The following is a 27,888-nucleotide window of genomic DNA, read 5'->3' as shown; positions in this document are numbered from 1 at the left end:
AAACAAGGTATCAATTCATGTATACAAATAAGATATGCTCTTCCATCGAGACGTATATTCTATCTTAGAAAATCCTACTGTGAATAAAATAATACTAAAAATTATGGAGCGTTAATTTATTATGTATACCTTGTCATTACAAAATAATTTAATTTAAAGAAGTGTCTTTCTTACCACTTATTTTTACTAGATTAATAACAAAATAACAAGGCTCGAGAATACGTGTTGACAAAGTTAAAACATTAATACAAACAGTTAACACATATAAAAGACACAAAGGTTATTGAGAGAGAAGGATACAACAGATTGGAAGTCGTATAACCAACTACAGAACCAAGCATAACACTCTCAGCTTAAGAAGTGTGAAAATATACAACTACATGTTCTAACACTATTTTTATTCATTTATTTATTTTGCTCCATACCGTACACAACCTAAATTTTGCAATCTGATTAGCTAACCCCAGCAGTCGACATTTTTTTCACCTTGACAGGTCTCTATTTAAATGGATCATTTTAGGAAAGGAGTGCAATTTCTTGTTTTGTATATGAAGGGGTGCATGGAATAAGGCCCTAAGTGACTTTTGATGTAAATTCTCCTTTTGTTTCAAAAGTGACTGCAAGGCAGTTTAGAAGGAGAATCTAGCAATTTATCAGAGGTCACTTAAGGCTTTTTTACAGGCACCCCTTCATATGTGAGAGGGGTACCTTTCCAATAAACCTTGACATGAGAAGGGTGGTAAGGGGTTCAGCCTCCAGGCAGAGCCCTCCCCCCCCCCCCCCCTCACATGAAACTTTACCCTACACCACCCCACCCCACCTGTAATGCAACCAATATCTCAGGATTGCTTAGTGACCAGTTTATCACCAACAACAAGCTACAGATAAGCTTACTAACCCAAGCGAACAATTCTTTTTTCTTTTCTTAGCAGTATCGACTGTGTGCACTCATCAAGGAAGAACCTTTCAGGTACCAAGCGTCATCTGCATTGATCAATAAAAAGTAAAAAACAGAGATTTACAAGAAGGGGACAGAAGAGTTCCAAATGTCCTCAGGCAGAAACCAGGAGGCTTTATGTTCCCACTCCCCATACCTTTTTAGAACTTCTAGGCCTTGTTGTTCAAAAGACAATCAAGGCCAATCATGGATGATGATTAAAAGTAACCAAAGTTTTAATTTCACCCATTCAAAATACTGTTCAAAGCTAATCTTAAGCAAGAGGTACATGTAAAGTATGAGTCAAAACTGAAGGGCAAAAATCGTTTGGAAGGGTATTTATTGATTAGTAATTAAACTGGCATCAAAGTTCACAATAACCCTGGGTTGGCTTAATCATACTTTAAACAACTGGGTCCTGATCCTGAAACCTTCGTTTACTCTTGGCTGAATCAACCTCTTTTTCATTTTGTCCATTATGACAAACTGAGCCAATCATGTCTGGGGAAACTGAAAGTTGAACATGGACCTGCACTATTAAAAGAACCTCCGCCTGACCAAGCTGCCAGTCATTTTGGTTTAGACATGGACCAAGTTGTCAACATCGCAGAGTCTGTGCGGCAAGACACAGTAGAATATTGACATCAGTAAATTTGGAATTTGTTTCGATCAGCTCCAAAGTGCTTCAACAATGGAAAACAGTTTGTCATCAGAAAAACAGGCCCTGTATTCATTTATCCAATCCCGTGAAAGCGGAAATAACATTTTTTGTTTCTTGTTGTCCACGCAGTATAATGAGTCATGGTTTGCAAAGGACTGCCAAATATGCCATTGTAAAAATGGCACTGTGACATGTGGTCAGCAGAAATGTACATCACGAGAATCACTCAATTGTCCAGCAGTGAGTAAATTTTGCTTGACTACTGATATTAACATTCAAATTCTCCTGACTGGTCTCCATAGATTTCTTGCAGTAAAAGTTGAGAGAATCTGGTTAAACGTCACGGCAATTTATCTTAGGTGATCATTTACTTTTTTTCTCATGACATGCAAGCTTATCAAGTGGTATGCCAGTAAGTTGCACGCCTTTGAATTCCAAACTACTCTGTACCATGTACTTGCAAGTTAAAATTATTGCAACCTTGACTTTAATAAAACGTCACATAGATGCAGTAAAAACAAGCACGCGCAAATTTGTCGCATAGTTCAAAATTGGGAGAAAATTGAAAAGAAATAGCCTTCCTCAAATCTAAAAAGTTTACCCCAGTTTAATTTACAGTCTGTAAGCAACCACTAGCACTGATCTGGGGATTTCTGCGCAGGGTCGACCATCGCTAAAAACGTCTTACTCAACGTTTAACACTTACTCTTAACTTTAAAACATTGTTTGCCCATCAACCACAATTCATAGAAATTCCGTTTAGCAGTTTAGGGATGCCGCAACGAGTGAAATGGAGCGCAAATGATGATCTTACCTGAATGAAAGTTCAGTCCATCACCGTCCGCCATTTTGTTTTCGAATGACTAGGTAGCCTCTCTTAATAGTTCCCAGGCTTTTCGCAGTTTTTGCACAGGAAAAACTGGAAAAGGCGGGGAAATGGACCGAATTAATTAACCATCTACTTACTTCAGAGCAGTTTATTTTCTTTATAAGGCGGAAAAATACTGTCGAAACCAACATAAAAATTAACAAAAACAAATCAAAATGTTAATTTTCGTTTTTTTCTGTTTGTCTCCTTCTTGAAGGGCAAAAAACCAGGCCAGGTTCCCGGAGCTTGCTGCCCACAATGCATTGAGGGTAAGTTCCTTTTACCATCCCCAAAGATGTGGCAATGTTTTTAGCACACACGAGCTGCCATGCATGTCAAATCGTGGCTCCTCGTCACCAGACACTTGATAGTTTTAAGTTCATTCATTTTCTAACATAACGCCAAAGATTTTACTTTACTCTAACACAAATGGGAGATAGCTGATTTCTCCTCTTGTGTCGCTTGCAACCACAGACTTGCTGCATCTGTAAAAGCAAGAGGATTACAGAAATTCTTTTGGTAAAGGCAGGGTTTGCTCATCAAAACATTGAAAATTGTTTTTAACAACTTGGCCCTGATCCTCAAACTTTCACTTACTGAATCAAGCTCTTTTTAGTTTTGTTATCCAACAGTTTTTTTTTTTCGCAAAATGTTTGAACAAATTGTACCCAAAGACTCTTAGGGTCCGTTCGATTGGCCCTGTTCCGGAATAGGAATACATATAATGATTACTAGAAATCCCTCATGAGAGATTTCTGGAGTTACTGGAGTACAAAATGGCTCTTAAATTATCGTGTTACTGTATCGCCAGACGTTTGTGGATATGTGCGTCTTTCCAAATTTACCTAAAATCACTGTGAAATCTACCAGCTATTCCGCTTATTATTATTCCGAAACACAGTCAATCGAGTGCAACCTAAAGCGACGAAAGTAGAAGCGAATCAGCCACACTATATAATCAACCCCAAAACACATTTTGCTTTAATCGAAGTGACGTTTGATGCTATTGTTTTTCAGAAACTGGCGTTTGTACATCATATGGTGACCCTCACTACCAAACATTCGACGGACAAATGTTCAACTTTCACGGCACCTGCCGATACCAGCTGACTTCAGACTGTGTCAGTAGTCAATTCACCATACGCATGCGCAATGAACGAAGGTACTCCAACGTGTATGCTTGGTCCAAGGCCCTCACGATCCACTTGGGCGGGTCAGTGATCGTTTTACACAAGGACTTACAAGTGAAGGTCAACAAATCGGACGTGACCCTTCCTTACTATCATCTGCCATATTTTCAGATCGTCAAGGGCAGCTTTACGGTCCTTCTGATCACCAAGGTGGGAATACAGGTGAGGATTATAATGACAATTATTAAAAAATGGATCATTGTATAATGCAATTCCAGGAATTTGATTGGCTTAACAGCCATGGTATATGAGCTGTTATACCATGCCCGAGAAATAGCGACCATTAAACTGTATTCTGGTTGTCCTTACAAAGCGAAATCAGCAAGATCTAGCAACATTTCTTGATTGTTTTTAATAAAACAATTATTCCACTCGCGCTTGTTGGACATGAGATGATTATAGCCGAGTCGGTGCTACCCGCCTCGTTGGCTATCTATCATTTCATATCCAACAAGCTTGCGAGAATGACTGTTAAATATTAAATGTGAATTCAGGACGTTATGGAAGGAGGAAGTTTCGGGGTGGGGTCTGTAAGTTGGCGTAACTTTCTCGGGGGGAGGGAAATCTAATTCAGAGGGCACGCCACACCAAAACATCTTTTTTTAACTAGACTGCGTGGCAGACGTAATCGGGAAGGAGAGGGGCCCCCTCTCCCCCTCACAGATTATGCCAACCACGCAGGCTATTAACTTTTCTCACACGGGAATGAAGCCTTCCCTGTATTTTGGGTTTGACGCTGCTGCAACTTCATCCAGACTTTTGATGGAAACAGCCTTGAAAGATGGGAGTGGCAAGATACAAAATCACTAATGGTTGTTAGCGGACCTTTTTTGTTAATTTTTTATCTCCAAAAATAGACTTGGCGCCGTTTGTTTAATCTCAAACTCCACTTCACTCACTGGAGCTCGATTGCATTTTAGCAGCAAACTTCTGACTTTATCTTATTTTGCACTCAAATTTTTTGTAGATTTTGAGTTGGTTTTTTGGATGGCTTCCTTAATATTTGCTTTAGCACCGTGGTTTTATAACTGCTAGTCATAGAAGTAAAATGAAAGTAAATACTCTGAACAAGAACAACACACCGTAATAATCCAAGGAACTAATTAGAATGGTCCATTTTGCGATTGTGTGGTCAGTTAACTGACCTCTATTTCTTAAAGAAATGGTCATTTAATGTCGAGAGATTTCTGTTTCTTGCCTTGATTGTTTCATTGTTGTTGTTGTTGTTGTTTCTGCTTATTTTTGGTAGCCAATCACAGGATACAGCAAAATAAATCCGAAGAAAACGGAAAAACCTTAGACACCCAAATGAAAACTCGTCAACGAAAGTTCTTTCTTTCTTTCTTTCTTTCCTTCAGGTACAATGGGATGGCAACGGTTTCATCGAGATCCAAGTACCAAAAAGGTTCATGGGGAAAGTCTGTGGTCTGTGCGGGAATTACAACGGCGATTCTAAAGATGACTTTATGGTGAAAAATGGAAGGCTTGTCTCGTCTGCACAAGAGTTCGGTGAAGGCTGGTCGCTGGGTAGAAGGAATCACGGATGCGACAAAGCTCCTTCGCCGCCAGTGGATTCCACAATATCGACATGCCGCAACCGATTAAGAGTTTACTGGCGCGCGCACAAGCGCTGCTGGCCAATCAAAAAACAGTTTGCAAACTGTCACAAGAAGGTCAAGCCCAACGCGTTTTTCTGGTCTTGTATTTCTGATGTATGTCGGTGTTCAGGGAGGAGGTGTGAGTGCGAGGCTTTGATGGCGTATGCGCGCGCATGCAGGCGCGAGGGAGTCGCGGTGAACTGGGGCAGAAAAAACACTTGTGGTAAGCGATCGAAACTAACATCTTGCTAGAAACCTTTACTCTGGCAACAGCGCAGTTCCCGTCCATTTTAACCGTCCATAAGTCAAAGTACAAAGGAACTGAAAATTTCTTTTCATTGAATGTTTAAAATCAAGCAGTCGGATGAAACTATTCGGTACAACGTTTTCACGTATAACACCTAAACTTGTTAGAACCACATTAATAATTTATACAATAAACGAGGTTTGGCTGAGGTAGCGAGGAGGATAATTCAGGCAGAAAATACCTCAAAGTAAAGGTAGTCCTGTTGCCACAACTCACCTGACCCCACCCCCATAGCGGGTTAAATCCTAGTGAGGTTTGTTGAGTCCTGGATTTTCCGTTCTCGCATACGCAAAATCTTTCTCCGAATTTGGGAAAAGAAAACATACTTGGTAACAGTTTTCAAATTTTGCACATCGGGCTTTTCTTCTGAATTTATTTTCCAAGTCACTGCGAGTATATCGGTGAAATTTCGTGTTGCATCACGTAGCTGCTATCTGCTGAGTTACGTCAATTCGTTAGGGAATTTGAGTTTTTTCATTGGTCTGTTAGGAGCATACGAAAGCGGAAAACCAGGGTACAGTACCTTCAGTGTAGAATTACGTAAATTTTTGCAATAGGGCAAAAAAGCTGGTGCTTATCTATCAAATTTATTTTAATCCACACTTCGTAAAAAGTTCAATAGTTTTAATTTTGAAAGAATTGATTTAGTATGCACCAAACCAGTGAATAATGAGCAGTGAATGGTTTTGCTTTTCTATGCTCTGTGATTGGTTGACAAAACTCGCGCCACTTTCTCAACCAATAAGAAGCAAAACCCAAACCAATCGTGATTTGCACGCTCGCGTTTTCCCGCGCTTAGCGTCGGTTACATGTTTTTGCTTGGAATACTGATTGGCTTATTGCGCTGTTTACGTGTGCTGCGATTTGCCAGAGTAATTAGTTTGGTTTCACGACATTCATTTAAAAACTGTTCAATAAAGAGAAAATTAAATGCCGTTCTGGCCGCTGCATTTAAACGACACCATAGCTAGAAAACGTCACATTGAAATTGGCAAGCTGATCTTGGTTTAGAATTTATCAATTTTTGAATTTGTTAATACTATTTCATTTATAATTCGTTGATACTTTATACTTAATAACTCGTATGTAATTCGCTGATCCATTTTGTAGATCAAATAAAGATTCATTCATCCATCCATCCATCCATCCATCCATCCATCCATCCATCCATCCATCCATCCATCCATCCATTCATTGAGTCATTCATTCATTAGAAAATAAACATTAAGTGTTTGTTTTCCTGATTGTAAGGAGTATCCTGCAAGGGTGGCGCTGTCTTTGATGACTGCGTTCCTGCCTGCCAGCGGACGTGCGAAAACAAGGAGGACGTAAGCGTTCCGTGTCCCACCAGGTCTTGTGTGCCTGGTTGTCGATGTCCCGCGGGTACAGTGTGGAACAATCAAAGAACAAAATGTATCCAGTTGTGGAAATGCCCTCCACAGGTAAGAGACTTATTATAACCTTTCACTCCATTGTTTAAATTTCAACCATTCAGAGCGCGCCATTAACAATATCCACTGGTTTGGTATACATGTATACTGAATAATGATAACTTGTCAGCTGGTAGTATTCCTATCAACTGGACTTTCGTGTTAATCTGCCTAACTTACTAACCTCAACTAGCGTTTCTTAACTTAAGTCAATTATAATAGTGCTGTTCGCTGTACCGTTTGCACTTGAGAAAGTTTTCACGTGAGCTCATTAGCCGAAGAGTCCACCTTCCAGTCTTCATGTGTGAAACGGAGTTTTCACAAGCTAGCTTATTTTTGGATAACACTTTCCGGATAATCGCTCACAAGCGATTTAGAAATGGATTTTTAACCCTGCTTCATACTACGCAATTTTCTTGCAACTTGTCTCGCTGCCCAGTGTAACATGGCTAAATGGATATGTCCCGCATCGTTTTGTGTTGCATTAATTAGAAGAACACGATTATACTGCTTACAACACTGACGGTAAAACTCATTTTTTTGCAACCAAAATGTGGCGAGCTATGTTCACTTCAGAGCATGCAACTTGACAATTCCGCCGCCAGTAATTCTTGCATTTTGATTGGCCGGTTGCCAATTTCATACCCTAAGTCCTCAGGCTCTTTGGCCAGCGGTTCGTCTTCGAGAGAGACTCTGGGGAAATGAATTTTTTTTTGATTTGCTGAAACGAAAAAGTTCTACATTGTTCTACCGCAGAAATCCTACGGTGAAAAAATTCCGGTACATCAGTCGCCCCTAGCGACCAACCGCCTGAGGATTCTATGTACGAGATTGGCAAGTTACAAACGAAGCCAAAAGCAAAAACTAGCAAAAACCTTTGTCAAGCAAAGGTATGCGCGCAGTACTATAAAATGTATAAACCTCTAAACTCTTTCTAACCACTTATTAACTAGAGATTTTCACATAACTAATTTAACAATCCGTTTTAAACTCAATTCAAGACGTTGTAATATTTCATCGTTTATAATGAACATGGTAAACGTCTAAATCCCATTCGCATCAACTTCACATGTTTAGTTAAACGGAGTTTTAAGAACTTTTAATCAGTGACAATCAACTCAACACCTGGATTGACTGTGAATTTTACACAGGGCACAAGCAAGCGTCCTACTATTGGTTTCATTACGGGAACAACCAACTGAATAAAAACTAAGTAAGGAAACATCTTCAAGCTTTGTTTAACTAAACAAGTTTATAAACGTTTAAGCTTTGGTTTGAATGAGGTTCAAAGTAGTTATTTGAAGTGTTTAAAGCCAAAATAAAAATTATAATACGTTTGGCCGATCATCAGAACTGCATTTAGATAAGCCAATCAGAATTCGAAGAAAAAACGTGCAAAAGGCACGTGGGCAAGTGAGGTAAAACGTGCAACCGCTGACTACCGCAGGAAAACATTAGGGAACTATTACAGCGGTTACGAATGACACGCGACCTGTCGCCTTCAAAAGACTCCGATAAAGTTGCGTTTTGGTGGACGTCAATCATAGAAAAGCCGTTGAAATTATTTTGAATTCTGAAAACATTTCAAGGCAACAGAACCAAGAAATTGACAGTTTTATCTGCTGACGGATGATAAACTTAATGAAAGTTGATTTCCAAGCCCGGTTATCTAAAAAAATGGGCATTGTTTAGACGAAGCCGTATTTTTTATGAAACATTCGAAATCGCTGCACCTGATATTTAAATCAGCGATGCGTGCAAGTGAGCAAATTATCACGTGCAGTGAAAATTGAAATTTTTAATTCAAAAATACCTTTTATTTGCGCTTGATCTGGCTCGAGAATCAATTTAAATAAAGTTTCCTTCTCTTAGCGAGGTAAAATTCTTAGTTTCCTGCCGGGTTACCTTGGAATCTTGTCAGAATTCAAAATAATTTCAACGGCTTTTCTTTGATTGACGTCCACCAAAACACAACTTTTGAATGCCGTAGGTAGCGTGTTATTGGTAACCGCTGTAAGCTACGATTGGCTTCAGTTTTGAACATTTTTTTACTCCTGCAAAAAAAAAATTATAAAAGAACAGCACTTGAATTTTGCCATTATAAGAAGTAGAGTGCACCCTCCTCAACTACTAATAATATGATAATGATAGAACCTGCAAACTCATAATCTATTTTTGAAATAAAAGATGGTAATTTAAGTTGTTCAGATTCGGCTATATGCAATAGACTAAGGCATGTACGTGTACTTATAGTAATTTTCAAGTTAACGATTTAACTTTTTTTAGCGAATGTCAGCTCTACACAAAAAAAATTTAACCAAACTAAGTACAAAATTACTTGCTAGTAGTTACGTTATCAGCACGCCGCAATAATTACGGACGGAAACTTTTTGTTAGCATGTTGCAAAACATTCAACACCGAAAGAAACTGCTAAGTGAATGTCACACGATAAAATTAGTGAAGGCCATGACGCAACTTGCTCGTAATTTCTACGTCAACCCCCCAGGGGTACTCCCCCAAAATTTGGGAGTAACATCCCCTCCCAGGGCTAAACATTTGGTCCTCATTGAGTGCGGTCGCATTGAAGAGTCAACACTGGCGTAAACACCAAATTCATCCTTAATAACAAATTCACCCTGATCAACATGATAGCGGAAAAAAAATCGTTGTAAACACCAGTGTTAAATCTCCAATGCGACCGCAGCTATTGTCTCTCTCTACCAGGTACCGGTTGTTCAAAGAGGGGATAACTCTATTCATTAGATACATCGCTATCCGGCGGCTAAAATGTACTCCAAACAATTAACAATTATTGGAAGAGGTTGAGCAAAAAATTGTGTTTTGTCAGTGGCGAGCAGATTAATTATTTGCCGAAGCCGAAGGCTGAGGCAAATAAAAATTATCTGCGAGTCACTAAAAAATCATGATATCTGGCGATAACCGAGTTCAATAATTGTTTCATCATTCAATCACCGAGTTTGTTTTTCATAATTAGTTTCTCGCTGATAGCTCAGGGAAGCGATCTGCCATTTTCACACAAGAGCGTGGCTTCAATTACGCAGGAGCAGAATATTATTTTCAGCAAAACACTAAGCAAAACACAGTTGGACAGTATTGCGCATGAGCAGACCATTATTTGTAGGCAGTTATTTGCAGGTCAGGTGATTTGCTTTCGGCCAATGAAAAGGAAGAAAAACATGCCATCGAGTGACAATACATTTTATCCGCTGGATGATAGCGATTTATGGATAAAGTTAGCCGCCCTTTGAACAACTGGGGCCAGATCCATAAAGCCTTTCTAGGCCAACATGCATGGTTTCTAAACAGTAGTCTATTGTCGGAATAGAGCGGTTTTCAATTGTGTGCCGTAAACCCGCACGGAAAACCAGTGTTGTGTAAGCTTCAGTCGCGTGGGTGTCCTGTGGCTTTACCTTGCCTTTAACTTTATATATAATGCAATGTTCAACTGCAAAGGATGCTCACTTTTTGTGTTGTGTTTTGTTTTTTCTGCAGCTGGCTCTAATGCAGGGTAAACTACGAGCTGCCGCTGTGAGCTCAAAGAGAAGCCACCAGTGGATAAGAAGACTGAACAGGGACAATGCAAGAGAAAGCTAGCTTAGCTGAGACCAGTAGCTTTGGTTAAGACTGAATTGGTCAATAGAGAGGTCCAGCACAGAATTGAACCTGTTCATGTAGAGATTCAGGAAAAATATATTTAAATGATACAAGAAAAGCTCGACAAAGAGCGAGACGTAGAACAAATAGAAGTACAAATTAATGAACTTCTTTACAAACGGACGAAGATCCGGGTAGAGATAGCAAGTAAGTGACACGCCAGACAATGCACCAAGGATCTAAGAGGTCATTGGCCTCAGTAAACCAAGTAAGATGTGTATCTCTCTTTTCACTCCTAAGATAGAAGATTAGACTGTTCACAGTCCCCCTATTTTTCCGTGAGATTCTCGACACTGGTACGCTTCGATGGAGTTGCCGCCATCTTGGTTTGTAAAAGCGAGCGCGATCTGGGGAGAGTCTCTAAACTACCGAGGGGAGCCAGAGTGGGGATTAGTTGAGTCGGGGAGGGAGAGCTGCTCCCCACTCCCGCTCCCCTCGGTAGTTTAGACATTCTCCCCAGATCGCGCTCGCGCAAGACCATCGAAGCCCACCAGTCTCGAGAATTCCACTGAAAAATAGGGGGACTGTGAACAGTCTGATAGAAGATTGTCAATTTAATTTTTGTAAATATTGAACTACAAGCAGGACCATAGAACAATAATTACTGCTCAGTAGGTTCTTTATGTTTCATCCACGGACTCAAAAAAGCTACAACCTTTTCAGTTTATCAGTAAAAAGTAGAACCGCAGATTGGCCGCGGTCAAACGTAACAAAATAAGAAGGATCCCCTAAAGACGATGTTTCTACTTTGAGAGCTCAAAGCTGACAAGCTTTTTGTCAGTCTGTGAGTTTACTAAATCGTAAAATGATTTAGTAAGCACACGGTTTTGGACGCCATTTTGACGAGTAGGTAAACACGTCTTGAAATAACAGTGTTTGTATGGAAATCCGATGTCAAAATATTTTCATAAAACATCGCTTGTGTAAAATTCATGAATTAGAAACTTTTGGCACTTTGCAAAGGATTTTACAGAAAATAACTGAGGAATGTGGCTGTGCTAGAAAGCATCTAGTTGGGTTTTGACATTTTCATACATTTGTCTGTATAGTGAACCAGCCGTGAACTGCTACTAAAAATAGTTCGCGGGAAAAAAATACAGGGAAATGTGTGGAAAGTTCAAAACACGACTGGACGCTTTTTGGCACAGCTATATCCCTCCATTTTTTTTCTTAAAATCCTTTTCCTAGAGCCAAAAGTTTCCAATTCATAAATTTCTGAAAAGCGATGTTTAATGAAAGTTATTTCACATCGGATTTCCATACAAAAAATGTTATTCCAAGACGTCTTTGCCTACTCGTCAAAATGGCGTCGAAAACCGTGATGAGGCCTTTTATCTTTAAACGACGTTTCTTATTCGAGATGTTGACCGCGGTTAAAACCACACTACTACGTTGCGTGACGAGACTTTTCAGAGGCGTACAATACCTTATTTCCTTTAGATCAGTGGAACGTATGCGGAAGTCTGACTTCATCGGAAATCCAATCTAAAAATAGCTTTGGAAGGTCTGTCAAAACACTAATTAATATATAGCAGTTGCAAACTCTAGGTAATGGGCTCCTGTGACAGTACACTGTAGAACTTTTTCTGGCAAAAAAGCCGGACGAAGAGAGCTTTTTGTGGGCAAATAACGTATTAGCGCATAGATCAGGTAAACGAAAGACTACTATCCCTAAACTTTTAGTACGGCCTTAATAGTAAGTTATAACGAGGTATAACCCTTTAACTGAGGTACTACTACACACTAAACGCGCTGTTACACCAGGCAATTTTTCTTGGCAATTTAAAGATTATAAAATAGACGCTGTTAAGAGAGTTTAAACCGACGTTTCGGCAATGCTGCCTTCTTCGGGGTAATTTTTCTTGCCAAATTGGCAAATTTCAACTTGTCTCGCAATTTTGTTGCGACACAAGTTGCACAAATCGTGTAATATGCTCTGAAATGAACATTTTTGTTGCCGTAATTGTTGCGAGAAGTAGAAGTCGGTTCTACTTCTCGCAACGGTGACTGCAGCAAAAAACGTTGAGACATTCATTTCAGGGCATGTTACACTAGGCAAACATTCGGGCAACTTGTGTCGCACGGCGCAATGAAATTGCGGGGCAAGTTGCAAGAAAAACTGCCTAGTGTAACAGCGCCTTAACTTTAGCTGGTAATTTTAATTGGCGGTAGGTCATTCATCGAATACGTTCTACTCGTACTTGTTCAAATTTAACACTAAAAACCTATTGTAAGTCAACCTTATTTATACTTTATTTAAAAACGTTTCTTGATAGCTGGTAAATGAAGCATCTCCGTCAGTTGTAGAACGTCCCAGGGATGATCTATTTTTCCGATAAAAAAGACATTTGTATGCGAATTCAATACAATACCTCTTAATTGGCCTCATTCCCAGGCCTAAACGGGCTTATCCGGCAGCGAATAGAGCTTTGTGCTGGAAACTTGGGGCCTAGCGCGTCACATTTAATTGCATGCGCGCCAAGGAAAACTGGGGACGAGGCTGTGACCTAACCAATTTGCAATGTATTTGTCTTGAGGGTAAATCTCGAAATTTATCAAGACTTACTAGTCTCATTTTGCTAGAGAGATAAAGCGAGAAAACGCCTCTCGCTTCTTCGGAAATCGCGCTCAACTCTACATTATTGAGTGCAACATTGTAAGACATTTTAATCCTTTGTTAGGATTTCCAGAGTGAAAATTATTAACTTTTTGGTGGAAGGACAATAAATCGTAAGTGTAATTTTGTATCCACATTGACTTGAGATATTGAGGTACCAGAAAAAAAAAATGAACAATTTTAGATCTTTACTTGTAATATTTCTAAGGTGAGAATTAACCTGACTCAGTCTACAACTGACATTTGTATCGTATCTTTAATTTTGCGCGGAAGACCCGCCCAAGTAACCAACAATACAACTATACAAGAGAAACTGAGCCATTTGTGTGTGTAGCTCGTACACTGGAAACCCGGTACCTCAAACTTCGCCCTTTCCGTTGTCTCATACTTAAGCTGCCGTTACACGTTGAAACTTTTAGCTGAAACTTGGATGCAACGGCGCTGCGAAACAAGTTTCAGCAGGCGTTGCACCATGTAACATGGTCGGTTTGAAACTTTTTCGAACTTCCGTTGCGAGACAAGTTTCACGAAAAGTAGAACCGCTTTCCACTTCTGCAACGGTCGCAGTGGTGAAAAAACAAGAGTTTCACCGTGTAACACCACTTCGTGGAACGAGACCAGTTTCACGAAGTGGTGTTGCACGGTGAAACTCTTGTTTTATCACCACTGCGACCGCTGCGAGGCGTTGCACACAAGTTTCAGCTAAAAGTTTCAACGTGTAACGGCGGCTTTAGAGAGGAAGTGAACATTTGGGGATAAAATGGCACTTCAATACCATCACTTAATCCTTAACACTAGGAGAAAGAAATCAACTGCAGTTTCAATCAAATCATTATCTGTTCCACCGCATTTTGGAAACGAATATACTGAAAAAGCAGACACTTAAAAAAACTTGAAAAGCCCAATATTTTTCAAGTTGCAATCCATTCTAACTTGCAGTATTCGTGACCAAGACAATAATTGACAGTTTTAGTACACTGGGGGTGGTAATTTATAGAAGAAATCGACCATTATTTTTAGGTTTCTTTTGATAACAAAAAAAAAAAAAGTTTTGGGGTTTTTCAAATTACACCTCATTCTCCTGGCTTGTGACACTATATTAAGGACGGTGCCTACTAATACAGAAGTATTTTTGCGCAGTTTATTACGACTAAGCAGAAAAAGCAGATTTTAGCAACGGCCATTGGAATCATTGGGGGTAACGTATGGCGTTTTTAACCACGCAGTTTTTTAGAGATAATTAAGCAACAATTATTCAAAAGAAAAAAAAAAAAAAAAAAAAGCAGTAAAATGCAAAGCAACGTATGGCGTTTTTTCCAAATTGAAGGTTTAATATCTCTGAAAAATGCATGATTACCCCAAATTTTCTCTCTGGATACCAAGGGCACTTGCTAAGTTCTACTTTTTCCGCATAGTTTTAAACCGCCCAAAAATATCACTGTATTAGTAGGCACCACCAATAGGAAACCCGAGTATCTTGAGATGCGCAGAAAGCATGCGCAGTAGGGGAAGTATCATGGGGTTTTTGATACCTTTTGATAAAAATGATGAAATAAGGCCTTCAATCACCTGCCAAATAATTCTAGAATGACGAGAGGAAAGAAATCAACTCAATTCTTGAAAGAAACAACTTGTGATCTACTCTAGCGCATTTTGGAAACAAAAATGCGAGAACTTGAAAAACATTAGCCTAATATTTTTCAAGTTTCAATCGAAACCGGCCTACCCTGTCTCTGGCCAGAGGAACTAATCGACAGTTTTATTGTACCGGGGTGATAATTTTTAACAAACTTGACAATTATTTTGTTGTTTCTGCTAACAGTCAAACATTTTTGGGTTTTGAAATGACAGCAAATTTTCGTGATACTTCCCCTTCAAGGCTAGTTCCACACGCGCAAACAAAACGAAAACAAAAAAAACACTAAAAGGTAACATGGAAAACATGGACCAAACAACAAGGAATATATTTTCACGTAATCCGTTATAAAATAAAGGCTACACAAAGTGGCCCGAAAAAAAAAATCCGTTATTTCTTGCTTTTACACGTTAACCTAATGCTGTAGGTACCAGAACCCCGTTTTGTTTGCATGATTCAAATTCATTTTCACCTCTAAGAGGTTTTAAATCAGTTGACTGACCAATGATTCCTGTCACATGTTTTCGTTTCCTGTCTATTAGTTTCAACTGTAATTGTATCGATCGTCTCACAGTCTTCAAACATTATATGTAACAACTCTGTAATGAGGAAGCCTTATTCTATTGGCCCTATGGTTTCTCCGAAGGCTTCAGTCCTCGCCACTCTTTCTGTAATATATATTTTTTGTAATCCTATTTTGTTTCTTTGTAACGTGTGTGGTGAAACAAACAAACAATTTTTTCCCTTAATATATAGGTCGATCATCCCCGTCATTTTCAGAAGGGTGCTTTCCCCATCCCTCCTTCCTGTACTATATCAAACACGAGGAAAAGAGTTTCATCCGATTGCCAAACACTCAGGAATAGTTTGAAAGAACGAAGCAAAGCCAAATTTTTTTAGACCAACTTCGAGGTGTTTGGAAATCGAATGAAACACTCGTTCGAGTGTTTGATATAGCTTCTCAAACCATTCACAATTAAAATCAAAGCAAACGTTCGCCAAATTTTACGATAATTAAGATCACTTTTCCAAACCTCATTCACGGTGGTGATTTTCTTTGTTTTATTTTTATTAATAAGTTTGGGAAGGTATTTACATGGCCATTTGTAATCTTGCAACGAATTCTCGCAACTTCTTCTCCATTTAAATCAACATAAACGCACAGTGTTAAAGACTTGATTCAGATATTCGAAAACATTGGTCCCACGAGACCAAGATTGACTGTAACTTTCTAAAGCTTGGATAACGGAAATCTTTCTAGATAGGTTGCTCCTAGAATGGATACTACAAACAAGGCTGGACACCTTATGTTGTTTATACAATGTAGTATCGTGATAGCCCTGACCTAGACGAGAACAGAAGCTGCCATTTGTTGAGGCACAAAACTGAGAGAATAGAGCTCCATTTAGGCAGAGAATAGCCGTTCTTAGGGTTTATCACTGATCTACACTATTTAGGCCCAAGCACTGATTTGAACGGTTTGTTGTCATTTGTTGACATGGCTCACTCTTTGAAACAAGTCAAAAATTACCCTTTTCTTCAGCTAGCCCTCTTTGGTCTAGTCGATATGGACAGGAGATATGAAACAAATTACCCTGGTTCGAGGCGTACACAAATTTAATTTTAACTTCTTTTACTTTCAAGTTTGAAATAACATTTCTGCTTTGTAAACATCATAAGGTGTCCAACCTTGTTTTGGAGTATCTGTTCTAGTAACTGTGGATAACAGTCCACAATTTCAAAATGTCTATAAGTTGACTGGAATTAAATCCGTTATATTACAACATGCTTATTTTACAGACAGGCGTTAATGTCAAACGCGACATTCACATCAGTATTTAGCTGTACATTAAATAATTTTTCAAAGGTCTAGTGTACATTTAAGGAACATTATTACTAAAACTTTTTACAAGCTTCTTGTTCAATAAACACGCAAACAAGCTATAGGATGTCTTACAATGCACCAAGCGTGACCTATCCTGGGTCACGCTAAGACACGCGTTACAGCGCCTATGATATAGCGTGATTTTTGTGACAGTCACCCCAAATATGGTATAGGGTTATCTGGGGTAACGTAATCAGCCATAATAACGTGACCTAGCACATGCTTCATCTACAGAAGCATGAAAAAATCTACCAGTGATAAGATAACTTAAAACGAAGATAAGAACAAAACTTCTCTACACCATCCCTGGTACACCTCAACGAACTGATGCCAAATTCTAAAAGAAAAGACTAAATATCGGTTTAAAACTCGCGAGCATCATGCCTGTTAACGGAATGAACCTGGAATAAATAAACATTGCGTGACGCCCCATGAAATGATTGGTTTACGTTTTGTAACGATTCACTGTGACTGCGTTACCTTGCGCGATGACATTGTAAGCACTGCTTTGAAAATACAGCATTGCGATACGTCCAATGAAGTGATTGGTTTACGTTTTGTAACGATTCACTGTGACTGCGTTACCTTGCGCGATGGACATTGTAATCGCTACTTTAAATTATAAATTAAAGGTCCAGGGTCGTGATTGTGATAGATTGCGTGTGGGATTGGGTTACAACGCTCTTTCGTGATCTTCAGGCAAACCATTTGTCACGGATGCTGCACCAATTCCCTTGAGTACCATACCTTCCTCTTCTGAACCCGGAGTCACGAGGAGCCGCTTGTTCAAGTCTGGGAGAGGATTCTTTGCGTGATTGAGCTGTGGTAAGCGGGCTGGAGGTTTGTCACGGCCGCTACTCGTCACTGACTCTGTGTCGGAGATTTCTGAAGAACGACTTCCGTCAGTTATGGAGGAGGAGCCATCTGGAAGGAAGGAAGAAAGAAACAGTAGTTGACACTTTTGTTTAGGACGGTGCTTCCTTTTGCTACTGCGCATACGCTCTGCGCATCTCAACATGGTGCGACAAACTCGGGTTTCTTTGGTACCCTGAAGAAGGCAGCATTGCCGAAACGTCGGCTGAAACTCCCTTAACAGCGTCGATTTTATAATCTTTAAATTTTCTTTAGTACAGTACCTTTAGTTACTAATACAAAGTTATTTTTGCGTGGTTCATGACTACGCGGTGAAAGAAGGTAGGTAGCGAAAGGAGATAGCGTGGTCAAGTGGTTAGGGCGCCGGACTTGAAATCCGGATGTCCAGGGTTCAAGTCCCGCTCTGACCACTAGCTGGAGCAAACCGTGGTTCAACCACAGACGAACTGAAAGACATGTAAACTGTGCATTTTGAATTATACCTCCCCCTGTCCCCTCCCCCACACTAACCAGTCTCATCTTCTTCCTCCTGCATTTCACTGAGTGGTTCCAGGGGGGCCACTGCCTTCTGTTGCTGCTGTTGTACCGGGGGTTCCCCAGTCTGTGATGACAGGTCCAGCTTGCCACCCTTGTTGAGTCTGTCACACATCAGTGCTATGTGTTTCTTCAGTTTGCTTGTGTCTTTAGGGATTTTCATGGCTGAAACACCAACTAAATTCAAGCACAGAAAATACAGACGTTAACACCAGGTTTAACGCTGCCCTGACCACCTCTATTAACATTTTATTTTGAAAAGTACTGAAAAATTAACAGCAACATTGGAAAGTGTTGCTTAGCAGGTTACATTTGAATGATCACACTTAAGGATTTCATCTGCATGATCAGCAGTTAGAGTCACTTTGTACAGCGTAATAATCAGCACCGCAGGAAAGTACAGCTCAGTAGCTTTCATTTGAATGGTTACACTTTAGAATTTCGTCCACAGAATCAAAAGTTAGAACCACCTTGTACAGCATAATAAACAGCAACACAGCAGTCGCTCAGCAGCTTTAATTTCAATGAGCACAATTCAGGATATCCTCCACAGACTCAAAAGTCAAAACCAACTTGTACTTAACAACAGAAAGCGCCACACGAAAGTACTGCTCAGCAGTTTTCATTTGAAAAGTCACACTTTACGATTTCATTCAGACTCAAACGTTAGAGCAACTTTGTACAGCATAATAAACAGCACCACAGGAACGTACTGCTCAGTAGCTTTCATTTGAATGATCACACTTTACAATTACATCCACACACTAAAACGTTAGAACCACCTTGTAGAGCATTGCAAACAGCATGATGGCCCATCACAGGGAAGCATTGTTCTGTAGTTATCATTTGAACGGTCACAATTTAGGATTTCATGCCATCTTGTACAGCATAATAAACAGCACACGGGAAGTAAGGGCTCGATTACCAGCCGCTGTTCGGGAAAATGAGGAAAGCCGTACCCGAGGGAGCGGCGGAAATCGAGCCTAGGGAAGTACTCTTCAGTAACTTCCGTTTAGATGATTATAATTTAGGCTGATATTATTCACAGACTGACAAGTTCGAACCACAGAAGAACTGAAAGACATGTTAAAATTGGGTGGTAAATACAAACCAGCTTGGTCCTTCGCGCTTTTGGCTAAACAAGTCCGCAAGAGGTGCGTAATGGCTGCATCCGTGATTTCTTCCCAACCCTAAAACAAAACGACAAGGTGAACTAATTACTCACGTTAGGAGATACGATGGGATGCAAATGTGCCAAGCGACGTTCATTTAGTAACGTTGACGCATTATTTAAGTCTATATGACAGAATTTTTTTTAGTTCTGGCCCCAGTTGTTCAAAGAGCGGATAATTTTATCCCCTGGATAGGTTGCTATCCGACAATTAAAATCTGTGCAGTATTTTCCCGATAATCCTACAATTTGTGAACAGAGTAAAAGCATATGTCAAATTTAAGTATGGGATTGTGTGGAAAACTTGCCAAAAGCATTGGTTGGAGTACATTTGCTCCGCTGGATAGCAACTTATCCAGTGGATAAAGTTATCCGCTCTTTGAACAACTGGAGCCTGTATTTGATGTGATGTACTGCAACATCCACCGGCTGATCCTGTCCTTTCTTCTCATCACCTGTTTGCTTAACAATGCATTGATACTGTAACGAGAATATGGATGTAAAACAGTCCATACCTGATCCTCAGATTCCGAGACGTCTGGAGAGAGGGCGGTCTGAAGAACTTCAAAGTCTTTGTCTGACATGCTGGTCCATAACCTGTGGTATGATTAAAGCGTTTGAAGTCCTCTTTGTTGTTTGATCGAATTTCGAGCTTTCCTTCTTTTGCAACATTCCCAGTAATATTCTGTCATGGATTCCGCACCCGAGATTGGAAATGTAGTTCTCCCATTACGAAAATCTTTGCCGAAAATCGGGGGTTACAAACAACAACACGTCCGAGACACCGGGATTCAACTTTGCAAGAATCTACGGTAAAACTGAAATTCTCAACAATGTTGCACGATGAGCAGAGAAAAACGAAGGCAAAAGATTCGTATTCCTACATTTTTACCAGTTTGATATATATAGATAGATATAGATAGTTGAGACGGAAAAATAAGAAAGTCTTCAAACATTTGTCCAGCGTTTAATTTTACAAGAATCTGCCGTAAAAACGAAGGACAAAGCTTCACTTTAAATCTTACATTTTTTCAAGTGATGACCAAGTGAAACACTTGTGGGACGTGGCTCGGAATGACTAAGCCATAAGTACACATGCACGCGTTGCTAACTTGTAGCCACAGGAATGGGCACTAAGGCCACATTGGCACCGGGCATTACCCCTTAAACAAGACGTTCCGCTGTAAGAGGGCAAGGCCCTCCTTCATTTTACACCTTTGTCGACAAAAAGCTTCTCAACGGTTTTATCCAAGATTGTAGTTGAGATGGAAGCCATCAAAAGGTGTTAATTAAAAACTTCATTAAGAAGCAGCAGTATGATCTGCAGTAACTGTAACTATCCTGTCCGTAGATTCTAGCATAAAAAAGCCAAGTTTAGGCCTCAAAATGTTGAGAATATCACTTACTTGATAAGAAAATTGACAAGTCGTGTCCCGCACGATAAATTACTAGCAGCGGTCTCGATGGCTCGTTCACATTCCTCCTCTGCCTCTCCTAACGCTAACAGCTGGGGAAAGAATCAAGTGCGGGACTAATTAGGGTGTATGGCAAATTGCTATCACTGAATAATACTAGCAGATGGATGTATTCAGTTCACCTGCATCAAGCATACATTCAATGCTTATGAGCTGTCGTCAAAGTACCGCAATGCACATTTACGACGAAACTGAAGATGTACACGACTTAACAAGTCATTTTGGGTCATAATATTATTAAGTACTCTTTTACTCTCACAGTTGCAAAATTTACCCACATAGTTGTGCTTTAAATTAGTCGACGTGCTTCTTACTTTTCAATCTACAGCAGAGGACCAGTATATTCGATCTTTTTTCTAATTTTCGAGGCTCGTGTATAAGCATAGATGACTTGGTACGATGCAAAAAAGTCATACCATCTATCAGAGTGTTCACTGCGAAGATTAAGTTGGTTTTCCAGCTTGAGACAACAATTGCTAGATCAAAAAATAAACTCCCCATCCATCTCGTAAAATGGGGCAAATACAATAAGGAGAATGAATCAAGTTAGCTTTATCTTTCCTTCAATATAAATCATTCTAACTTATTCATTCTTTCCTTACTTCATCTTTTCGCAAGAGACACGTTATGATAGTTTGCAATGTGTGTTTGAGGTCCTTTGTACAAATGTGTGTGTGTGTGCAATTTAGTTTAAAAACAACTGTAATCCTATTACATTGAAATAAAAACTATTAAAATACAAAAAAAAAAATAAATAAATAAATAAAAATACATGACTTGGCGAGGCTCGGGAATATGAATTCTTCGTGCAAGTATTCATCAAAACGCTAAACAACATAGCCGTACCTTTAAATGACGGAAGCTGAGTCTCAAGGCTCTTTTCCATAAATATACATGATCGAGACAATAGCAAAACCAATTATTGAAACTTCGCCGAAGGCGTAAGCAGCACTTGTGCGATCATCTGCGATTGCATATGACAGAACATGTTCGTGTTTGTCTGCGATAAACTACGAATGTTTGCGATCTTAATTATAAAAACACAGCAGCTTTTTGCGCGCGTTTACGATTGAGGGTGTGAACAATTCTACGCCAATCCTGTGATGGTTTGCGGTCATGTGGAAACTTCCTTTTTGAAGGGCACAGAATGTTGATCAGATGGGTCTTCACGATCAGAAACGATTCATCACGATTCGTCGATGCCATTTGTCCGGCATTTCATTCTTTGAGACATTCCAATTATCACTGTGGCATACAGAAGCCCTTAGAAAGTTAACAATACCACTGAAATTTACCTGTCTGTATGTTCCATCCAGCAAGGTGTCGAGGTTTGCAAGTGGTGCTGGGGTCTTGTCTTTAAATCTTGTTAACAGTCTTCTTTGGATGGTTCGGAACTGCTGAGCCCGCTGTGCTAAGAGCTCGCGGTATTTTGTCTGATTGAGGCGTTGCTGTGAGTGACAATGATACATATTGTTAACTGACGTATTTTTTTTGTGAATGCAGAGAGCTAAATCCGAGATTTTCCCAATCTGAACAGGCACATCAGTGAGGCCGTTTAAAGGCGAAACCCAATAGGCCTTATCACGGTTTTCGACGCCATTTTGACGAGTAGGCAAACAACTCTTGAAATAACATTGTTTGTATAGAAATCCGATGTCAAATGATTTTTATAAAACATCGCTTCTGAAAAATTCATGAATTGGAAACTTTTGGCACTAGGAAAAGGATTTTAAGAACAAAAATTTGGCGGGATGTAGCTGTGCCAGAAAGCGTCCAGTCAGGTTTTGAACTTTCCATACATTTCCCGGTATTTTTTTCCCGCGAACTATTTTTAGTAGCAGTTCACGGCTGGTTCGCTATACAGACAAATGTATGGAAATGTCAAAACGCAACTAGATGCTCTCTAGCAAAGCTGCATTCCTTAGTTATTTTCTGTAAAATCCTTTGCATAGTGCCTAAATTTTCCAATTCATGAATTTTTCAAAAGCGATGTTTTATGAAAATTATTTGACATCGGATTTCCATACAAACACTGTTCTTTCAAGACGTGTTTGCCTACTCGTCAAAGTGGCGTCGAAAACCGTGAGAAGGCCTATTACAATCTTTTGCGCTAAATGCTCGTATAAATGGTCCAAGTACCACCATGCGTAAGATCGTGAATTTGAAAATATGAGGCGAAACTGTTGAAGCCATTAGTGAAATTTGGAAATATACATACAAAACTATTGAATGTGTTGCTGGAATTTGAAATTATGAGGAGAAACTTTTGAACCCATTACCAAAATAAGAAAATATGGGGAGAAACTATTGAACCAAACGGCAGCATTTGAAAACATGGGGAGAAACTGGTAAACCTATTGCTAGAATTTAAAAATCATGAGGAGGAGAAACGGTTGAACCTTTTACTAGAAATTGAAAATATCATGACAACTGTTGAACCTTTCAACTCTGAGGAGGAATGCTGGAATTTGAAAAGATAGGGAGAAACGTGCTTGCGTGCAGAAAGCAACAATCTGTTTTGACTTTTATTGATTATTTCCGAGCAGCAGTTTGCTTCCAAAGACATGAGCGGCTTAACGGAAAAACATTTCCTTCGGCAACAATGTCTCATACAGTAAAAACCCACATATAAGAACCTACAGGCTGAAATTTGGCATTTAAATACCCAAAAATATAAGAACATGTTCAGCCTGGCAAAGAAATTGGTTCTTATACAAAAACAATCACTCCAATTTTGATGGTCAAAATTCTGGATTTTAATTGTGAGAAACTTCTGACAAAAAGTTATTGTGTATATGTTTTCTTTGATTTACATTTGTTTGGATTTTCACTAGAAATATGTTTTCCATAAAGCTACAGTGCAACAAGGGAAGCATTTTTGTTGTTGAAAATACAAGTGCCAAACCATTTTGTATTAGTAGTACAACTACGACAACCTCTGAAAAATAAGAACCTATTAAGAACCCAATCAGCCTGAATTGTGAAAAACTACCCTAAAATATAAGAACCTGTTCAGCCTGACCTCGAAAATTCTAGGTTCTTATACGCGGGTTTTTACTGTAGTTTAAACTTAACGAAACACGCGACTGGTTTTGTCTCGTGTAAGTAACATCATTATCCTCTCCTGAGCGCTCAAACTGATATCCACCCCAGCTTGTCCGTCCTAAACACCCTAATTATGATGCGATTGTCCTTGCGTTTATGAAAAATAAAGAAGAAAAGTCGCTTACCTCAAAGTGGGCATCGATGAGTTCGTAATATTCCTGAAGCGGTAACGGACCCATGAATGAGGCGCGGAATTGAACAGAGTCCTAAGGAAAGAATACAACAGAAAAATTGTAGCAGGACAACACAGAATTTGCAGATGGATAATCTACTAGATTAAAACAAAAATAGCGGAGAATTACTTTCAGAATGAAGTTGACAGTCTAAAAGTCCCGCCCATCTCGATGGAGACAAAAAGGCCAGGGACGAGTTGCATAAAACTTAACGGCGGGCGTAAATGCTATCGTCAGACGTTAACATACTGAATATGACTGGGATGAAGGTCTGGCGCTAGCAGTTGCGCCTGACGTTTAATTTTATGCAACTCATCCCAGATGATTACAACGATGCCGGGAAAACGTACTTGGGATTCCTGTATGTACGAGAATTCCAGAAACGAATTTCCATTCGAAAGGACCTATCCTGGAAAATGGAACTACCGTTATAGGCATTCCCTTAGTTTTGGAAATTTTTCAGTGGAAAGAGCTAAAACAATGTGGTCAGTTAACTAGTTCCATGCACACGCGGGATTTACCTTGTTTTTCTTGAAATATGCCTCTAACCGCTTAGACAGCTCACACAGAACAAGCCACATGCCTTGGAACACGTCACACTGGATTCTGTATCTCTCTACAGGCAAACGAAAACGTAACAACAATAAGAACATAAACACTTTCAACATTACTGATCCTAGGATAGGATAGGATAACTTTATTTATCAAAAACTAGATCGTTGTATAATGTAATTACAGAGATTTGATTGGCTTAGCGGCCATGGTATATGAGTCATTACACCATGCCCGAGAAGAAGCAACCATTAAATTGTCTTCTAATTGTTCTTGCAAGCGAAATGAGCAAAATCTAGCGATATTTCTTGATTGTTTTTAATAAAGCAATTATTCTCCTCACACTTGTTGGATATGAGATGATTATAGCCAACGAGGCGCGCAGCCCCGAGTTGGCTGGCTATCTATCATCTCATATCCAACAAGCGTGAGTGGAATAATTGTTCATTATCATATTTATTATTATTAGGCAGATAATTGAGTGAATAGAGCTCCAGCTAGGCAAGGAACAACATTTCGGGGCTTAGCACCTATCTACAATATTTAGGATTAAGGGCTGATTCAAAAACGGTTGGCTTTCGTTTCTTGTGGTGGGTAACTGTTATGGAAGGAAGAAATGAAAGTAATTCTATATCCCTCGGATAAGTAATCTTACGCAACAGGACGGCTGACGGAAGGAGACGGTGAATTATCGTTGTGTGACCAACATGACATTTTAGTACCTTCACATTTTTAGGCGATTTGCGACTAAAACTGGTGTTCTCACATCTGCTACAACGTTAAGACCACGAGCGGTATGAATGTTACAAGCTAGAGTCGTAAATACTCGGACGTCACGTTGGTCACACAACGACAATTTGCCGTCCCACCACATCAGCCGCCCTGTTGCATAAACTCCCTGTAGAGAGATTTAGAATTACGTTTAAAGATCAAGCCACTTATCTAGTGATCATTTTCTCCATTCTTAATATCTGCACGTTTGATTAAGCAGCGATATTGTATGGAGAATTTAGATCCTGGTTACTACTGGGACTTAAAACAATGTGAGTTCTTGCTTTCGTGCAGATGCGTTTGATTCAGAGTAGAAGTAAGGCGTGTTTACATACGTGACGTTTTCGAAGCAAGGATGGTGACCACAGGTCCACCAAAGTACTGTATACCAACCGCCGCCATTGGAATAACCGCATCATTTACCATATCTAGAAAATATATGAACACAATCAGGATTATAACAGGAAATCTTTTTTCATTAGGACTGCTGAATAGTGGAACTCGTTGCCTTCTTGCACTGAAGCAACTAATTCACTCTCCATTTTCAAGACTAGCTTAATTAGTATCTACTTATCTAGGCTTGTATCCTATAGACTTCCGAGGTAGAGTGCATGGTGCTTGCGACATTATCTTTTATTTTCTTACGATTGTTTATTTACTTAAGATTGTTTGTTTACTTACGACTGTAGCTTTTTCTTGTAGTAGTAGGGGGTCAGATTGAAATAGGGACGCAAGTTCTGTTTCTTTCCCCCGTCACAGCCTGTATTTTTACTGTATTTTCATTGTATTTCTATTGTATAATATTCTCAGTGAAAGAGCAACGCATTCATTGCATCGGTGTACAGTGCTATAATTAAGACAAGATACTCAGAGTCAATAAACAACAACTACTACAAAATCGACAAAGAATTTTCCTTTGCTTTGCAGGCTACAAAGAATTGAATATCAGAGAGGTTCAGAACCACCTTAAATCTCTGAGAGAACTTTTGAAACTTTGCAAAAAATTGTATCTACACATGCTGATCACAGTTCCACAATAAAAAATGCGGGTCGCCAAACTCGTTTTTTAGTTAGATAGGGGTGTTTTTAGCAGGTTATACTGCCGCTATGGCAACCCATTATATCGAGAAAACGACCATAACTTGTTCACCAATATTAGCGCTTTTGTTTGGTATCATTGTTGTTGTGTCAACTGATAAAGATTGGTAGTTTTGATCCGTCAAAGTGTAAATGTTGGAAAGTAATGGAAACCGGTACCAGCCACCTTAGGCAGAGTAGAATTTCATAACATTTTTTCAATTGTATAAAAGTTAAAAATTTAAATTACAAGACGATTTACCTGGAAATAACTCAGCAAGGTTTACTGGGGGCTTGTTGGTGTCTATTGTTAACTGAAAGAAAATAAAACAATAACTGCATTTTTAAATTATTGTTATGTGTATGACATAATTTTACAGTACTAACACATAATGGAGCCTAAACTGCTTCTGTAAAGCTGTTAGACTGTTCACAGATACAAATGTTTTGGTGCGATCGTCGAGATCGTATGCTTCAATGAAAAATTCTTTTCCCCGTGGGGATCAGAATCGCTGGTAAAAATCGCGATTTCAACGGCAGCGACCTGCACCATTTGCAACGTCTTACATGGTTGGTCGAGATGACAACAGAACGAACAACAGAACAATGTTCCCAACCCAAAAAGACAATGCAGCTGCAGGTTATCAGGGTCCAGTCAAAAAGGAGCTTTTGAAGAGTGCAGGTCTACTGTTTCATGAACTGCTGCGACAAGCATATAGAATCACCCACTAAGTTGCTGGCTTTAGACACTGGGAGATTTTCCATTCAACATTACTAAGACTTCAGATTTGAATGTCTTATATAACATCCTCTACCATTTCGGTTCTCACCTTGTGAATGGCAGTCTTCATTGGTGGAGAGCATTTGCAGACAACACTCAATGGAAAATAAATATCTGTTTGTGCGACTCGTGGAGCCTCTGAGCAAAAGCAAAGGTATAACTGCAAGTCATCAACACATTTTTAAACTACAAACAACGACCCTTAAGCAGAGTTGTACCGAGGTATACAGCTGTTTCGACAAAGGTTGTCCCCAAAAAAGCGTAAAAGCGTGCGCGACAATGCCGAAAGGAAGCCTGGGAAATACCCAATAAATTTCAATAAAGAGCTAGAATCCATAATGCCTCGACCGTACAGCGAAAACTTGAGATGGCGGGGAATATGGATTCGGAGCTTTTATTGCAATTTATCAGGGATTTCCTAGACTACCTTTTAGCGTTGTCGCGTACGCTTTTACACTTTTTTTTTTGGACAAATTTTGTCGAAACAGCTGTATCACCCTGGAAGAGGCATTACGAGAGTGTCAAAAAAAATTAATGGTACAGTGGAACTCCGCCTTACGACGCCACGTTA

The 27,888-nt window shown here is 39.5% G+C and overlaps 3 protein-coding genes across 8 annotated transcripts in view; 1 reads left to right on the top strand and 2 right to left on the bottom strand.

Moving 5' to 3' along the window:
• Nucleotides 1-2,456, bottom strand: part of LOC146453754 (uncharacterized) — a 92,685-nt gene extending 90,229 nt beyond the window's left edge. Inside the window, exons 1-2 of the mRNA XM_085096243.1 lie at nucleotides 2,413-2,456; nucleotides 899-984 (exon numbers count right to left, since the gene is read on the bottom strand). The gene's annotated coding sequence lies outside the window, so the exon portion shown is untranslated. The remainder of the gene's footprint in view (nucleotides 1-898; nucleotides 985-2,412) is intronic.
• LOC146453753 (BMP-binding endothelial regulator protein-like) overlaps nucleotides 1-13,601 on the top strand; it is a 32,969-nt gene extending 19,368 nt beyond the window's left edge. For 2 of the 5 annotated variants that reach the window (XM_085096310.1, XM_085096306.1), the window contains exons 4-10: nucleotides 930-970; nucleotides 1,728-1,838; nucleotides 2,684-2,735; nucleotides 3,484-3,818; nucleotides 5,015-5,477; nucleotides 6,813-7,003; nucleotides 10,506-13,601. In XM_085096310.1, the coding sequence (XP_084952436.1) occupies nucleotides 930-970; nucleotides 1,728-1,838; nucleotides 2,684-2,735; nucleotides 3,484-3,818; nucleotides 5,015-5,477; nucleotides 6,813-7,003; nucleotides 10,506-10,607 (1,295 nt within the window). In that variant the 3' untranslated portion in view covers nucleotides 10,608-13,601. Of the gene's footprint in view, nucleotides 1-929; nucleotides 971-1,727; nucleotides 1,839-2,683; nucleotides 2,736-3,483; nucleotides 3,819-5,014; nucleotides 5,478-6,812; nucleotides 7,004-8,142; nucleotides 8,205-10,505 lie in introns of all 5 variants that reach the window. The other 3 variants (XM_085096309.1, XM_085096308.1, XM_085096307.1) reach the window with 3 other exon arrangements.
• Nucleotides 13,602-15,964: 2,363 nt separating this feature from the next.
• The window catches only part of LOC146453752 (protein PTHB1-like), a 29,612-nt gene continuing 17,688 nt past the window's right edge, over nucleotides 15,965-27,888 (bottom strand). Inside the window, exons 16-27 of one of the 2 annotated variants that reach the window (XR_014859436.1) lie at nucleotides 27,367-27,455; nucleotides 26,799-26,850; nucleotides 25,795-25,887; nucleotides 24,658-24,752; nucleotides 24,089-24,169; nucleotides 22,154-22,306; nucleotides 20,790-20,890; nucleotides 19,899-19,980; nucleotides 19,324-19,402; nucleotides 18,189-18,389; nucleotides 17,391-17,729; nucleotides 15,965-17,285 (exon numbers count right to left, since the gene is read on the bottom strand). Coding sequence is in view for 1 of the 2 variants with exons in the window: in XM_085096275.1 (XP_084952401.1) it covers nucleotides 17,479-17,729; nucleotides 18,189-18,389; nucleotides 19,324-19,402; nucleotides 19,899-19,980; nucleotides 20,790-20,890; nucleotides 22,154-22,306; nucleotides 24,089-24,169; nucleotides 24,658-24,752; nucleotides 25,795-25,887; nucleotides 26,799-26,850; nucleotides 27,367-27,455 (1,277 nt within the window). In the remaining variant the exon portion in view is untranslated. Of the gene's footprint in view, nucleotides 17,730-18,188; nucleotides 18,390-19,323; nucleotides 19,403-19,898; nucleotides 19,981-20,789; nucleotides 20,891-22,153; nucleotides 22,307-24,088; nucleotides 24,170-24,657; nucleotides 24,753-25,794; nucleotides 25,888-26,798; nucleotides 26,851-27,366; nucleotides 27,456-27,888 lie in introns of both variants that reach the window. The other variant, XM_085096275.1, reaches the window with a different exon arrangement.

This window comes from Pavona decussata, unplaced genomic scaffold (assembly GCF_977016875.1).
Source record: "Pavona decussata unplaced genomic scaffold, jaPavDecu1.1 SCAFFOLD_324, whole genome shotgun sequence".
In the NCBI taxonomy this organism is placed as follows: Eukaryota; Metazoa; Cnidaria; class Anthozoa; order Scleractinia; family Agariciidae; genus Pavona; species Pavona decussata.
This window is presented reverse-complemented; position numbering and strand designations above follow the sequence as displayed.